The sequence below is a fragment of the Synchiropus splendidus genome, chromosome 1 (assembly GCF_027744825.2).
Source record: "Synchiropus splendidus isolate RoL2022-P1 chromosome 1, RoL_Sspl_1.0, whole genome shotgun sequence".
Taxonomy (NCBI): Eukaryota; Metazoa; Chordata; class Actinopteri; order Syngnathiformes; family Callionymidae; genus Synchiropus; species Synchiropus splendidus.
Window position 1 is genome coordinate 987,606 of NC_071334.1, and position 12,500 is coordinate 1,000,105.

Genomic DNA, 12,500 nt, shown 5'->3' on the forward strand with positions numbered 1-12,500 from the left:
CCATCCACAACAAAACACCGTCACGCGCTGGAGTAACATCACTCGCCATCCCACGGGGAAAAAAGACCTCACTGAAAGCCTCTGGACGGCGCTGAAGACCTGAGAAATGGCTGCGAGAGCCAAGGCGCGCCGCTTGCACCTGCACTTTGAAGCAGGCAGAGTGTGCGCTCGAGGAGGAGGAGGAGGAGGCCGCAGCTGTCCCCGTGACGTTTGCACAGAACAAACAGAAGAAGAACGGGGTTCCTGACGAACGGGATGTGAGAAGAGCAAATGAACAATCATCAGAGTTTGTTTTTGGACGGTTCATCAAACAAAACACGGCACCAGGAGTGACCCTTCGGTGAGGCGACGCACCTTTAAGTTCCAGCTCCATGTTGCAGCAATGGGACTGGAGGCAAAGACGCATGCGAGAAAGGTAGCGTGACCGCTAACTATAGCAGGCCCACAAGCCCCAGAGGTGTTCAAGACCTTCATGTTTGGTCATGGAGGCAAACTTCAGAGCGCGATACGAAAGTCAGATGAGCATTTTTCTCCAAAGAAACATGAAATACAAAATGGACACGACAACATGAAGAGAACTTTCTGACCCAGTCATGCAACTTTGCAAAGCTAAAAGACTCCATGGTACGCGACCAAATTGTTTTTGGAGCACACGACAGAGAGAGGCTTTCAGGTGAAGCGCAGCCAACACTGGAAGGAGCCATCTCAGACGCAGGCGGAAACATCAGCTCAGGTGACCACAAGAACACGGGAGACGTGACGAACCACGACCTTGCAATTGCTACTGTCTCCGACAGAAGCAAGTAACGTCCACAGCACCAGTCGACACAGCAAGAAAATGGGAAGACCTCCAGCTGTAAACGCTGCGGCCAAGACAATCCTGTCCTGCTTCTGGGGAAAAGTGCACAAATTGCCAAGGTTTGAATGACTTTTCCAAGCCGTGTTTCTCAGAAGCAACAGTGCACGACACTGGTCTGTGTGACACCTTCTCTGTGGGACCAGTGGACTGTGAGAATGAAAGCTCCAGTGAAGCGAATACTGCTTCTGCAGACAAATGGATCGCAGCACTCCAAATAAATGGAACTCTGGTGAAGCTGGACACAGGTGCAAACAAGGTGTGAGTGAGATCAAAGCAAGAACAGTGAAGCAGAATCCCAGCCCCGCTGCCAGGAAAGAATTGGAGTGGGAGTGGTCCAGAAGAACCAAGGCACTGGCTCACCTCCATGCTCCGTGTAAAGAAAAAGATGGCCATTGGAGAGTAGGTATGGATGCTAAAGATCTGAATGAAAATGTACAAAGACAACACTGGCACATTCCAAAGAGAGAAGACCTGAGATGGCTGGAGCTAAATATTTCTCCAAACTCGATGCATCTCACGGCAAGTCAAACGGGATGGCACGTTCAACACACCCTACTGCTTCCTCAGACTACCATCTGGGATGATTTCTGCATCGGGACTGTTCCATAAAGCAACGGAACACGTCACTGAAGGACTCAACGGAGTCCGTGTCTACGTCAATGACATCATTATCTGAGGCTCAGCCCTTCAAACAGCAGACTGATCCTGCCGTTTGAAGGGCTTCAAACATGTGGACTAAACTCAACAAACAGAAGTGTCAGTTTGGAGTGAACCAACTTGTTTTTCTGGGTGACAAAGGTTCTGCTCCAGGCATCAACTTCATACCTCATCTCTCAACTAAAACATCCGACAGCCATCGCCGGAGGAAAACTGAACATGAGGAAGAATGCTCAAAGAAACTGCACTCACGTTCTTTGGCCCAACAGAGAACATCAAGGTGTCAACAGATGCTTTGGAAAATGGGCTCGGCGCCGTACTTCTGCAAAGAACTGCTGGAGAGAAGAGGCCTATGCTTCCAGATCGATGGCGCAAGCAGAATGCAGATGTGCAGAAATGGAACAGGCGTGTCAGGGACTTGTGTTTGGACTGGAAAGATTCCACCACTGCATCGAGGGCTTGCCCACCTTCACTGTGGGGACAGACCTCTGCTAGCAATACTGAAGACAAATCGCAATGAAATGTCTCCAAGAATCCAGCGCATGATGACGACGACGACGACGCTGCAGAGATGTGATTTGATAAACACTTGTCAAGAGCCTCCACAGGAGAAAGTACTGCGCAAGAGGACGTGCAAGCCCATGTGAAGACGCCTTGAGAAAGACTGCCTGTGTCTGGCGCCAAACGCAGTGAAATGGACTGCCAGCGCTCACCAGCGACATGCATCTTGGAGGGCCAGCGGGAACGTTCTTCTTCACGTCAGAGGAGAGCTCGGTGCTGTGGTTGAAGCAAGACAGGATCGTCATTCCCACAGCTTTAACACAAGACATTCTCAAAAGGATTGATGAAGTAAATCCAGCCATTACAAATGCAGAGGAAGGGCAAGAGACACTGCATTCTGGCCTGGAATACTGAAGCACTGGCTGGGACACCTGTCAGAAGCAAGCAGACCAACGGCACCACGGCACCACGGTGATAAGTTGGCATGGATTTGTTTCATCTCAAGGAAAAGACTTCCCATAAAGGGCTCCAACACATGGTCCAGTTGTGTGACGGCACGTGTCAAAGGCATCTTTGCTGGACACGGAATCCCAAACACAGTTGTGACTGACAGTGGCCCTTGTTTCAGCAGCGAGAGAGTGGCAGCGATTCTCGGAGCCGTACGCTGTTGTCCACCTCACGTCCCGTCCATTGGCTGCTCAGTCCAGAGAAAGGTGTCTGCAGACAGTGGATCCGACCCATGTCTTGCTTTGCTAAGTTACAGAGCATCACCATTGGATGGTGGACGATCAGCTGCTGAACTGGGGATGAATGGCGAGCTGCGTGCCACTCTGCCACCTGTTGAAAAACAATGGAAAGGTAAAGAAGTCGTGCAAAGGTTGAAGGATCAAAAGATGAGACAGAGCTGTTTCTATGGCAGATCAACTTCCTTCACTTGCAGGTCATGACAGACTAAGGATTGAAGATGCGGGTGGTGGATGGAAAACTAAGGCGACTGTACTGGAAGAAGTTGCTCCAAGGTCATTCAATGTTATGACAGAGGAAGAGGCGGAATCGTCGCCGTCTTCCCAAGACACCACAATATGTCCAAGAATCTGCTCCAGAGGTCAAAGGACAGACTGAAGACACAGAAACGTTTCAAATCACTCCGCTAACTTGCTGCTTAGAAGATCAACAGAACAAGTAAGGAAACCTGTCAAGTCAGACCTGCACGTCCTGAAAGACCGACACGTTTGTCACTGCGCACTTGTGTTCAGGAAGGGAGAAATGTTTTCTTGTGTGGCTGGCGATTCAAATGTGAGCATTTTGTTTTGTTTGTCTAAAGAAAGGTGATGTTTGTAAATGGCTGTGGACGTGGAGGAAAGAAGAAAACAGAAGAAGAACGGGGTTAGTGACGAGCGGGATGTAAGAGCAGCGATTCATCAAACAAAACAGTCCCCAGTGTGCAGCACACTCGTCCTGAGCTCTTCTTTTCCAACAACACCCAACATTGAGGGCGTCACTTCCTCCCCCTTCAAAATAAAAGCCCACAGTAGGACGCGCATCAACGCCCGACACATGTCTGGGTCGCAGTGTTTCCTCGGTGTGCATGTCTCGTTGCAACGTCACAGCCCACATGACCTCATTGACATTTCACAAACCCTTGGAAAGTGTTTTGTCACCATGGCCACGTTGTTACCACGGAGGCCACAAGATGCGACGCGCTGTGTGAAACACCGAGTGTGGTTTCTGAGACAGTGTCATCACACATCAGCAAACATTGACTTCCATGAAGGCAGTGGCTGAACCCGCAGCCCGTGTCCGTGGCGCCCGTGGTCTTTTTTTGGCAGAAGTCTCCACCAACACCAGAAAGTGGGCGGAGCCACGCTCATCTGTGACTCAGAGGAGTCGCTGCCAACACCACCTGCTTTTCCCACTCACTGATGTTGAAGGTTTCTCAGCTTGTGAGGAGCGTTGTGCTGAAGCAGTGACGCTGACTGGCCGACCTTTGACCTCGCCCTGTCATGACAAGTCAACAGCGTCAGCGGTGGTGTTCTTTCTATGAGTGAAAAGTGAAGTGTGCCTGGCGTGTCCATCCTCCTCTCGTGAGCATCTTGCTCTAACAGAAGGAGCTTGGCGTGTCTGTCTCCGGGGCTCTGCCGTGGATCTGCTGCTCCTCAGTGCAACAGTCAGGTGATCCGCTCTTCTGCCCGACACTGCTCTGACCCTCTGTGCTGGACTTGGCACCGTGGATCACTTTGCCATGTTTTTGCTGATCTTTTCTTTTCCAGTGAGTCTGAGCCCGTTCCACCTGGTTCCTCTGCCCTCAACCCTGCGCGCGTTGGATTGATTCAACTCTTTCACTGTTGGGACTCCAGCCAGTGGTGGTGCTGGTTGTGGTTCAGGAACACACAGCAGGACAAAACAGCCTTGGCAGTAAACGCAGAGCTTTAGTGAAGGACAAGCGTCACATTTGTCCAGACAGTGGAGAGGGAGAGTTGTCAAGTCTTCACAGCTTCAAACTTGCCCCAAATCTTCACAAGAAAAAAGCCAGACACAGGAAGTGGGAGAGAACCAAGCATGGAGAGTTGGGAACATCAGCCACGATTCCAATCTACACTCCATCAACTTGGCAGATCATTGTTGTGCTCATGGAGTCTTGTAAACAACAGGAGGAGGAGGGTGGAGATGATGGAGGAGGAGGGTGGAGATGATGGAGGAGGAGGGTGGAGATGATGGAGGAAGAGGGTGGAGATGATGGAGGAGGAGGAGAGGAGATGATGGAGGAGGGTGGAGATGATGGAGGAGGAGGGTGGAGATGATGGAGGAGGAGGAGAGGAGAGGAGAGGAGGAGGAGGAGGGTGGAGATGATGGAGGAGGAGGGTGGAGGAGGAGGGTGGAGATGATGGAGGAGGAGGGTGGAGATGATGGAGGAGGAGGGTGTAGATGATGGAGGACGAGGGTGGAGATGATGGAGGAAGAGGGTGGAGATGATGGAGGAGGAGGGTGGAGATGATGGAGGAAGAGGGTGGAGATGATGGAGGAGGAGGGTGGAGATGATGGAGGAGGAGAGTGGAGATGATGGAGGAAGAGGGTGGAGATGATGGAGGAAGAGGGTGGAGAGGGTGGAGATGATGGAGGAAGAGGGTGGAGATGATGGAGGAGGAGGGTGGAGATGATGGAGGAAGAGGGTGGAGATGATGGAGGAGGAGGGTGGAGATGATGGAGGAAGAGGGTGGAGATGATGGAGGAGGAGGGTGGAGATGATGGAGGAGGAGAGTGGAGATGATGGAGGAAGAGGGTGGAGATGATGGAGGAAGAGGGTGGAGATGATGGAGGAGGAGGGTGGAGATGATGGAGGAAGAGGGTGGAGAGGGTGGAGATGATGGAGGAAGAGGGTGGAGGAGGAGGGTGGAGAGGGTGAAGGAAGAGGGTGGAGAAGATGGAGGAGGACGGAGGAGGAGGAGGGTGGAGATGATGGAGGAAGAGGGTGGAGAAGATGGAGGAGGACGGAGGAGGAGGAGGGTGGAGATGATGGAGGAAGAGGGTGGAGAAGATGGAGGAGGACGGAGGAGGAGGAGGGGGGTGGAGAGGGTGAAGGAAGAGGGTGGAGAAGATGGAGGAGGACGGAGGAGGAGGAGGGTGGAGATGATGGAGGAAGAGGGTGGAGAAGATGGAGGAGGACGGAAGAGGAGGGTGACTCTCCTGGTACAGTCCAGAGCTGTCTCCAGTCCCACACAGGTTAGGGTTCGGGGTCACCAGGCAGAAGCTCTGTCTTGGGGAGACCTGAATGTCCTTGGGTGTAGCACACTGAGGGGTTGAGGTCTCTGCTCAGGAAGGTCCTGACCACTGCGCCCCATGGGCTGGCAGGACCCGCAGGATCTGCAGTGGCTGGGAGGGAGCCCTGGACGGGTCGCAGCCTCCAGAGTGTGACTGGACCACCTGAGGGGGACACACCTGGGTGTGAGTTACCTCTCTGTGGATGCTCAGTAAACTTGGGACCTCAACCTGCGACGAGTCGATGGCGCCTCCGGTCCGAGTGTCCACCACCTCAGGGAGGTCGGCAGCGCTGACCTTCTTCTGGTGTTGAGCTCGACCCACCTGGCCACAGACCACACCTGAGCTGCTGCTCCCTGAGAGAGGGAGAGAACGAGGGGGGTGAGGACGGACAGATGGACAGACCATCATGAGTGAACTCGGATGAATGGATGAGAGTCAGGAAATGAGCAAGTGGGGTTGATCTTCTTGGCTATGCTATGGCTATGGGTGATGAAGAAGATGGTGGATAGTCGTGAAGATGAGGGGTGATGGTGAAGATGTTGGGGGAGGGTGAAGATGATGGGGGGAGGGTGAAGATGATGGTGAAGATGTGGGGGAGGGTGAAGATGATGGTGAAGATGATGGGGGGAGGGTGAAGATGATGGGGGGAGGGTGAAGATGAGGGGTGATGGTGAAGATGATGGTGAAGATGTGGGGGAGGGTGAAGATGTTGGGGGAGGGTGAAGATGATGGGGGGAGGGTGAAGATGATGGTGAAGATGTGGGGGGAGGGTGAAGATGATGGTGAAGATGTGGGGGAGGGTGAAGATGATGGTGAAGATGTGGGGGAGGGTGAAGATATGGGGTGATGGTGATCGGTTGAAGACATCACAAAGGTCATTACTACAAAGCTGGCTGCAGGGAAAAACGTTCTTCACCAACTTCCCTGAAGACAACAGAGACAGTTAAGCACTGCAGACCAACATGGTGATGATGCTGGAGGGAGGTGTTGGGAGGGGGGGTGATGGGGAAGCTACCCACAAAGGTTGCGACTCAGTGAGAAGGTTCTCCTGCTGGACTGACTAGGAACAGAACCCGACTGTTTCCAACCTTGGGGTTGAGAGAGAACATGAGAGGATGGAGGCGTCCTCCATCTTGAACGTTCACCTGAGAGAGGAGCAGACAGGCGGGGGAGGGGGAGCACCACCTTATGGACAAAAGAGCTTGATGGCTGGTGGGCGGAGCCTCCTGGGTCACCTGGGCCGGTAAGTGTCAAGAGCCCTGGGAGACATGGAGCAACACACACACTCCAGTAAGAACCAGCAAGGACACACGTGTTGCCACCGACTGGTGCAGTGAGGTGGAGCACCTGGATGCTGCTGAGGACTTCGGGCGGTCCTGGCAGACTTGGAAGACTTAGTCTTGGTGGGTCGTCTCCTCCTACAGAGGGCAGAGGTGGGAGGCAGGACAGTGACGGGAGGAACCTGCGAGGAGGAGCAGTGACACTGTTGAAAGAGTCCAGAGGAGGACACAGCCCTCAGGAGACCTCACCTTTCCAGCTCGGGTGAACACCAGCTCGATCTCCTCCTTCTGACGGGAGTGAAGAGCCTGGAGCTCACGCATGTGTCTGCAGGGGCAACATCAGCATCACGAGGGGAGGGAAGAGCAGGAGGAGGAGGAGAAGAGGAGGAGGAGGAGAGGAGGAGGAGGAAGAAGGAAGAGCAGCAGGAGGAGGAGAGAGAACAGGAGGAAGAAGGAAGAGCAGGAGGAGGAGGAGAGAGAACAGGAGGAAGAAGGAAGAACAGGAGGAGGAGGAGAGAGAACAGGAGGAAGAAGGAAGAGCAGGAGGAGGAGAAGAGAGAACAGGAGGAAGAAGGAAGAGCAGGAGGAGGAGGAGAGAGAACAGGAGGAAGAAGGAAGAACAGGAGGAGGAGGAGAGAGAACAGGAGGAAGAAGGAAGAACAGGAGGAGGAGAGAGAACAGGAGGAAGAAGGAAGAGCAGGAGGAGGAGGAGAAAGAACAGGAGGAAGAAGGAAGAGCAGGAGGAGGAGGAGAAGAGGAGGAAGAAGGAAGAGCAGGAGGAGGAGGAGGAGAGAGAACAGGAGGAAGAAGGAAGAGCAGGAGGAGGAGGAGAAAGAACAGGAGGAAGAAGGAAGAGCAGGAGGAGGAGGAGAGAGAACAGGAGGAAGAAGGAAGAACAGGAGGAGGAGGAGAGAGAACAGGAGGAAGAAGGAAGAGCAGGAGGAGGAGAAGAGAGAACAGGAGGAAGAAGGAAGAACAGGAGGAGGAGGAGAGAGAACAGGAGGAAGAAGGAAGAACAGGAGGAGGAGAGAGAACAGGAGGAAGAAGGAAGAGCAGGAGGAGGAGGAGAAAGAACAGGAGGAAGAAGGAAGAGCAGGAGGAGGAGGAGAAGAGGAGGAAGAAGGAAGAGCAGGAGGAGGAGGAGGAGAGAGAACAGGAGGAAGAAGGAAGAGCAGGAGGAGGAGGAGAGAGAACAGGAGGAAGAAGGAAGAGCAGGAGGAGGAGGAGAGAGAACAGGAGGAAGAAGGAAGAGCAGGAGGAGCAGACCACGCAGACATGAGCGCCTCACTTGTCTCTCAGGCGGTTCACTTCTCTCTTCAGGTCGTCATCTTCCAAGTCCGAGTCGTTGTCGCTGCTGGGATAGGAGCTGTTGGGAGTTGCTTGAGAAGCTCTGGCGGACAGGTCTGGACCAGGGCGGACACCATCTCCACTGTCCAGACCGTTGGAAGCTCCTGTGCTCTGGGCAGCAGGAGCTGGCCCCTCAGCCCGGCTGACGCAGAAGCGTCCCACCAGGGCCTCCTGGCTGGAGCTCACCTGGACAAGGAGACTCCCGTCACGATGATCATGATGATCCATGACCACATGACGCCAACGCTGCCTGAGTCGTCGGGGGGAAGAGGGAGGAGCACGCTCACGAGAGGAGGAGTACCTGGAAACGGCCGATGGTGGTGGGCTGTCTGGAGGGAGGGGGCAGGTGTGCTGGGCTCTTCTGTGACTTCTCCAGCGTCACTCCACCTCCTGCTGTCCTGCGAGGAGACCAAGACTCCTTGTGCAGCGTGCTCTCCGGACTAGAGAGTGAGGAGGAGGAGGAAGAGGAGGAGGTGGAGGAGGAGCAGGCAGGATGCACTCGCTCCTCAGTGGCTAACAACACCTGGGCAGGAGAGCAGGACATGTGAAGGTGGAGGAGACCTCAGATCTGGAATAGCCGGTCGTCCGCCTCTGACCTGAAACCTTCCCAGTCTGACTCCTCCAGGAGGAACGTGTGGTGGAACCATGGGAGGAACCGCTGGAGGAGCCGGTGAGTCCTCCTCTACAGAGAGACGCCATCATCAGAAGATGCTCATGCCACTCAAACAGAAGACGCCAAAGTCTTGCCTGGTTGCTCCGGAGACGAGAGGCTGCTGAGACCCTGAGAAAGAGTCAAACAGCGGCTCAGCTATCATGACCTGTGTGTGTGACTGTGTGTGTTACCTGTGTGTGTGTGCTGACAGGCTCTGGACTCAGAGCTCTCCTCAGCTGGGCGTCCAGATCTTCCAGAGGCTGCTGAGACAGAGGAGACCACAGATCAGTGACACTCACACAGGTTTCTGTGTATTTCCTTGTGAGGACATAGTGGGGACCTCCTCTCCTGGCCACCACCCTTTCCCCAGCCTCTGCCCCAAACACATGGCTCACCTGCGCCAGGACCCTGCACCAGACTGGACCCACCCCCTCTGAGCTTTGAACCCTCAGATTGAGGTTTGGACTGGACGCACGCACGCGCACACACACACACACACACACACACACACACACACACACACACACACACACACACACACACACACACACACACACACACACACACACACACACACACCTGAATGAGAGGAGGTCCAGTGACGGGGGGCAGCAGCTCAGCAGGAGAACTCACCTGATCCGGCAGGAGAAGACTTGGTTAGCAGTGTGCATGCTGGGAGATATGTGTAGAGGCTGGACTTACTGGGGCTCTGGTCAGGGGGGCTCGAGGTGGAGTGTTCTGGACGGAGGTCGGCGTCCCACCTGTGGACACATGAGGAACCATGAAGCAGTGAGCCGGCGCCAGATGAAGAAGCCCAACCCACCGGCCGCCGTGGCAGTGGACCCCACAGCTTCCGGAGCTTGGGTCGGCGAGGTAACGTGTGTGACAGAGGTAGAGCCAGGAGCTGCAGGGGAGGAGGGTTCGGCGGGGGGTTCTCCGGAGACCAGGCCGGCCCCCGCCCCGCCCGGGTCCATGAACAAGGAGCGTAGCTTCTTCTCCAGAGTCTGAATGTCGTCGGGTTTCTCGGGAGACTCAGCCGACTCTTCGCACCTGGGAGAGAGGGGCGGACGGTGAGCGCCCGCCAAGCTGCTGGCAGCGCGAGGGTCTCACCTGGGCTCGCAGTCCTCACAGTGGGGAGGAGCCATGGACACGTCCGAGGAGCAGGACGAGGGCGGGCTCGGCGGAAGTTCTGGGGCGTGGCTGGGATCAGAGGACACCTGGGCGGGAGAAGGGGCGGGGGAGGCTGGACCAGGACCCGGCTGCCCCTCCGCACCACGGTCAGGCCCGGCAGGGTCCGGAGGGGTGGGGCTGGAGCTGCTTGGGATCTTAGGCTCAGCCACTTCTGACAGGGACGGACTTTGAGCCGAGGAGCTCTGGGGCTGAGACCCTTCCGGACCTGGACCCTCAGCCGCTCCAGAGCCAGGCGTGTCCGCTCCTCCGGGCCCCCGCGGCCGCGGCTCCAGGACGGGGCTCACGATGAATTTGCGACCCGCCGAGTGAACCACCTGCGCGGCGCCACTCGGGGGCGTGTCTGGGGGAGGAGGCGGGGTCACGTGACCATGGTGGAAGACAAACGGAGGCGACCCTGAGGGAGCTCACCGTGCAGCGGCAGCAGGATGGTGGGGATCTTCTGGTCCCCGCGAGCCGCCATCATCTGAGGAGGGACACGTTAGAGCGTGTCAGGCAGCAGCAGCACGCACACGCACGCACCTGCACCGAATCGTCCGCCTTCTCAATGACCTCCCGGACCTGCTCGACAAACGAGTCTCTCTCGGTCTCCAGGATGAACCCGCTCTGGACCTGACACACACACACAAACACACGCGCGCACGTGTCAGCTGACAGGCTCAGGCGGGTGCGAGAGCCGACCCTGGGCGCACCATGATCTGGGCGATCTCCTCCGGGTTGTCTCCGTCCAGGTCAAACCTGAAGGTCACCATCTTGCTGTTGTGCGTCTCCAGCTGACACTCGGCCACGCGGTCACCGCAGCTGCAGATCTGGAGAGTGGGCGGAGTCTGTGAGAGGCGGGCCAGGCTGTGAGGAGGCTCTGCTCCTTACGCTCAGCACGTTGAGCTTGGCTCTGCAGAGCTGCTCCTGGCGCGAGCGGCTCCTCGCTGACCGTCTCTGGGGCCTCCTGAGCGAGCGACCCTCCTGACCCTCGTTCCCGTCGCTCAGCCCCGACGCCTCCGACTGGCCGCTGGCGAACACACCAGTGTGAGTGTTGGAGTGCAGCGGGACGTGCGTGTGAGTGTGTGTGTGCGTGAGGAGGACCTCTCCACTGAAGACTGGGCTGGCGGAGGCTGAAGCTGAACGTAGGCGGAGTCCGAGGGCTGACACCACTGAAACACACACACACACACAGGGACGGTCAGTGGAGCTGGAGCCGGACCAGGACAGGGCCAGTACCTGGGCACAGGGGTCCGAGGGTGGGACTACACTGATGACGGGTGCAGGAGAAGAAGAAACAGACTCCGCCCCCACCGGGGAGACAGGAGGAGAGGCCGTCGGCATGGCAACGGAGAGGCGAGGAAGAGGAGGAGCCACAGCCGACTGAGGAGGAGGAGACAGAGGAAGAGAAGGTGGACGGCTGGGCAGGAGGAGGTCCAGCCACCGAGCGACACACACACACATGGCCCTTTCCCCAGCCTCTCCCCGAGAACACGTGACTCACCTGAGCCACTTATTTTGAGGTCTCCACCCTCAAAAAATGAGGCTGAAGCTTGTGGGGACCAACAAAAGTTGTCCTGACTCTGCTTATTTTGTCACGCGAGTCCTGTTTTGGTCCTTCCTGCTTGTGTGTCTCTCATAGTTTTCCCTGAGATGTGGACTCCTCTTGTCCCCTGCGGTCACTCCTGCTTCTCGTGGCTCTCCTTGTTCGTTCGGTGCGCGAGCTGGCTTATTTTGGATGACTCTGTCTTAAGCCCTGGGGCCTGAGTTCGTGTTTTGTTTCTTCCTGTTTTCCGCGTGTTTCCTGGTTTCTTTTGTCACTATCTCTGTTCATTGTGCTTTTGTCTTTGTTCCTGGTGATTTCAGTTCGTTTGATTCTCCCGGTTCGGTGCCGCCCTCTGTTGGACTTTTGTTAGTTTTGGCCACTCGGGTCCCGCTCCACGTGCTGGACCCGTGACACAAGTATGGCTAACAGGCACACACAGCTGCAGCACTGGAGCACATTCACGAGTTCACAATTCATTCACAAAGGAATTTGTCATCTCACCTGCTGAGGGGGGGAGGAGCTGGAGGAGGGTGGAGGAGGAGGAGCCTGCTGTGAGAGACACACACGTCAGTCTCATCCAGTCACACACCCAGAGCTGCAGTTCAACATTAGTGCGCCGTTATTCACACACGGTTGCACACAAAGCAGAGCAAAGGTTGGAAGTAGGACACCTCCACAACCTTCACAGCACTGGGACGTCACGTGACGGACGACATCACATGTTGTGTTGTG

General features: G+C 55.8%; 1 protein-coding gene across 25 annotated transcripts in view; it reads right to left on the bottom strand.

The window, feature by feature from the left end:
* Positions 1-4,640: 4,640 nt before the first annotated feature.
* The window catches only part of LOC128754688 (serine/threonine-protein kinase WNK1-like), an 18,791-nt gene continuing 10,931 nt past the window's right edge, over positions 4,641-12,500 (bottom strand). For 4 of the 25 annotated variants that reach the window (XR_008413953.1, XR_008413962.1, XR_008413949.1 and 1 more), the window contains 20 exons: positions 12,270-12,317; positions 11,462-11,605; positions 11,114-11,394; positions 10,936-11,052; positions 10,766-10,855; positions 10,655-10,709; positions 10,166-10,586; positions 9,879-10,105; positions 9,758-9,816; positions 9,635-9,688; positions 9,247-9,318; positions 9,151-9,184; positions 9,000-9,085; positions 8,705-8,926; positions 8,345-8,589; positions 7,306-7,381; positions 7,122-7,238; positions 6,796-7,042; positions 6,005-6,700; positions 5,908-5,938 (listed from right to left, as the gene is read on the bottom strand). Coding sequence is in view for 7 of the 25 variants with exons in the window: in XM_053857528.1 (XP_053713503.1) it covers positions 5,828-5,938; positions 6,005-6,129; positions 6,659-6,700; positions 6,796-7,042; positions 7,122-7,238; positions 7,306-7,381; positions 8,345-8,589; positions 8,705-8,926; positions 9,000-9,085; positions 9,151-9,184; positions 9,247-9,318; positions 9,635-9,688; positions 9,758-9,816; positions 9,879-10,105; positions 10,166-10,586; positions 10,655-10,709; positions 10,766-10,855; positions 10,936-11,052; positions 11,114-11,394; positions 11,462-11,605; positions 12,270-12,317 (2,873 nt within the window). In the remaining 18 variants the exon portion in view is untranslated. Of the gene's footprint in view, positions 5,939-6,004; positions 7,043-7,121; positions 7,239-7,305; positions 7,382-8,344; positions 8,590-8,704; positions 8,927-8,999; positions 9,086-9,150; positions 9,185-9,246; positions 9,319-9,634; positions 9,689-9,757; positions 9,817-9,878; positions 10,106-10,165; positions 10,587-10,654; positions 10,710-10,765; positions 10,856-10,935; positions 11,053-11,113; positions 11,395-11,461; positions 11,606-12,269; positions 12,318-12,500 lie in introns of those variants that run through there. The other 21 variants (XR_008413976.1, XR_008413973.1, XR_008413975.1 and 18 more) reach the window with 18 other exon arrangements.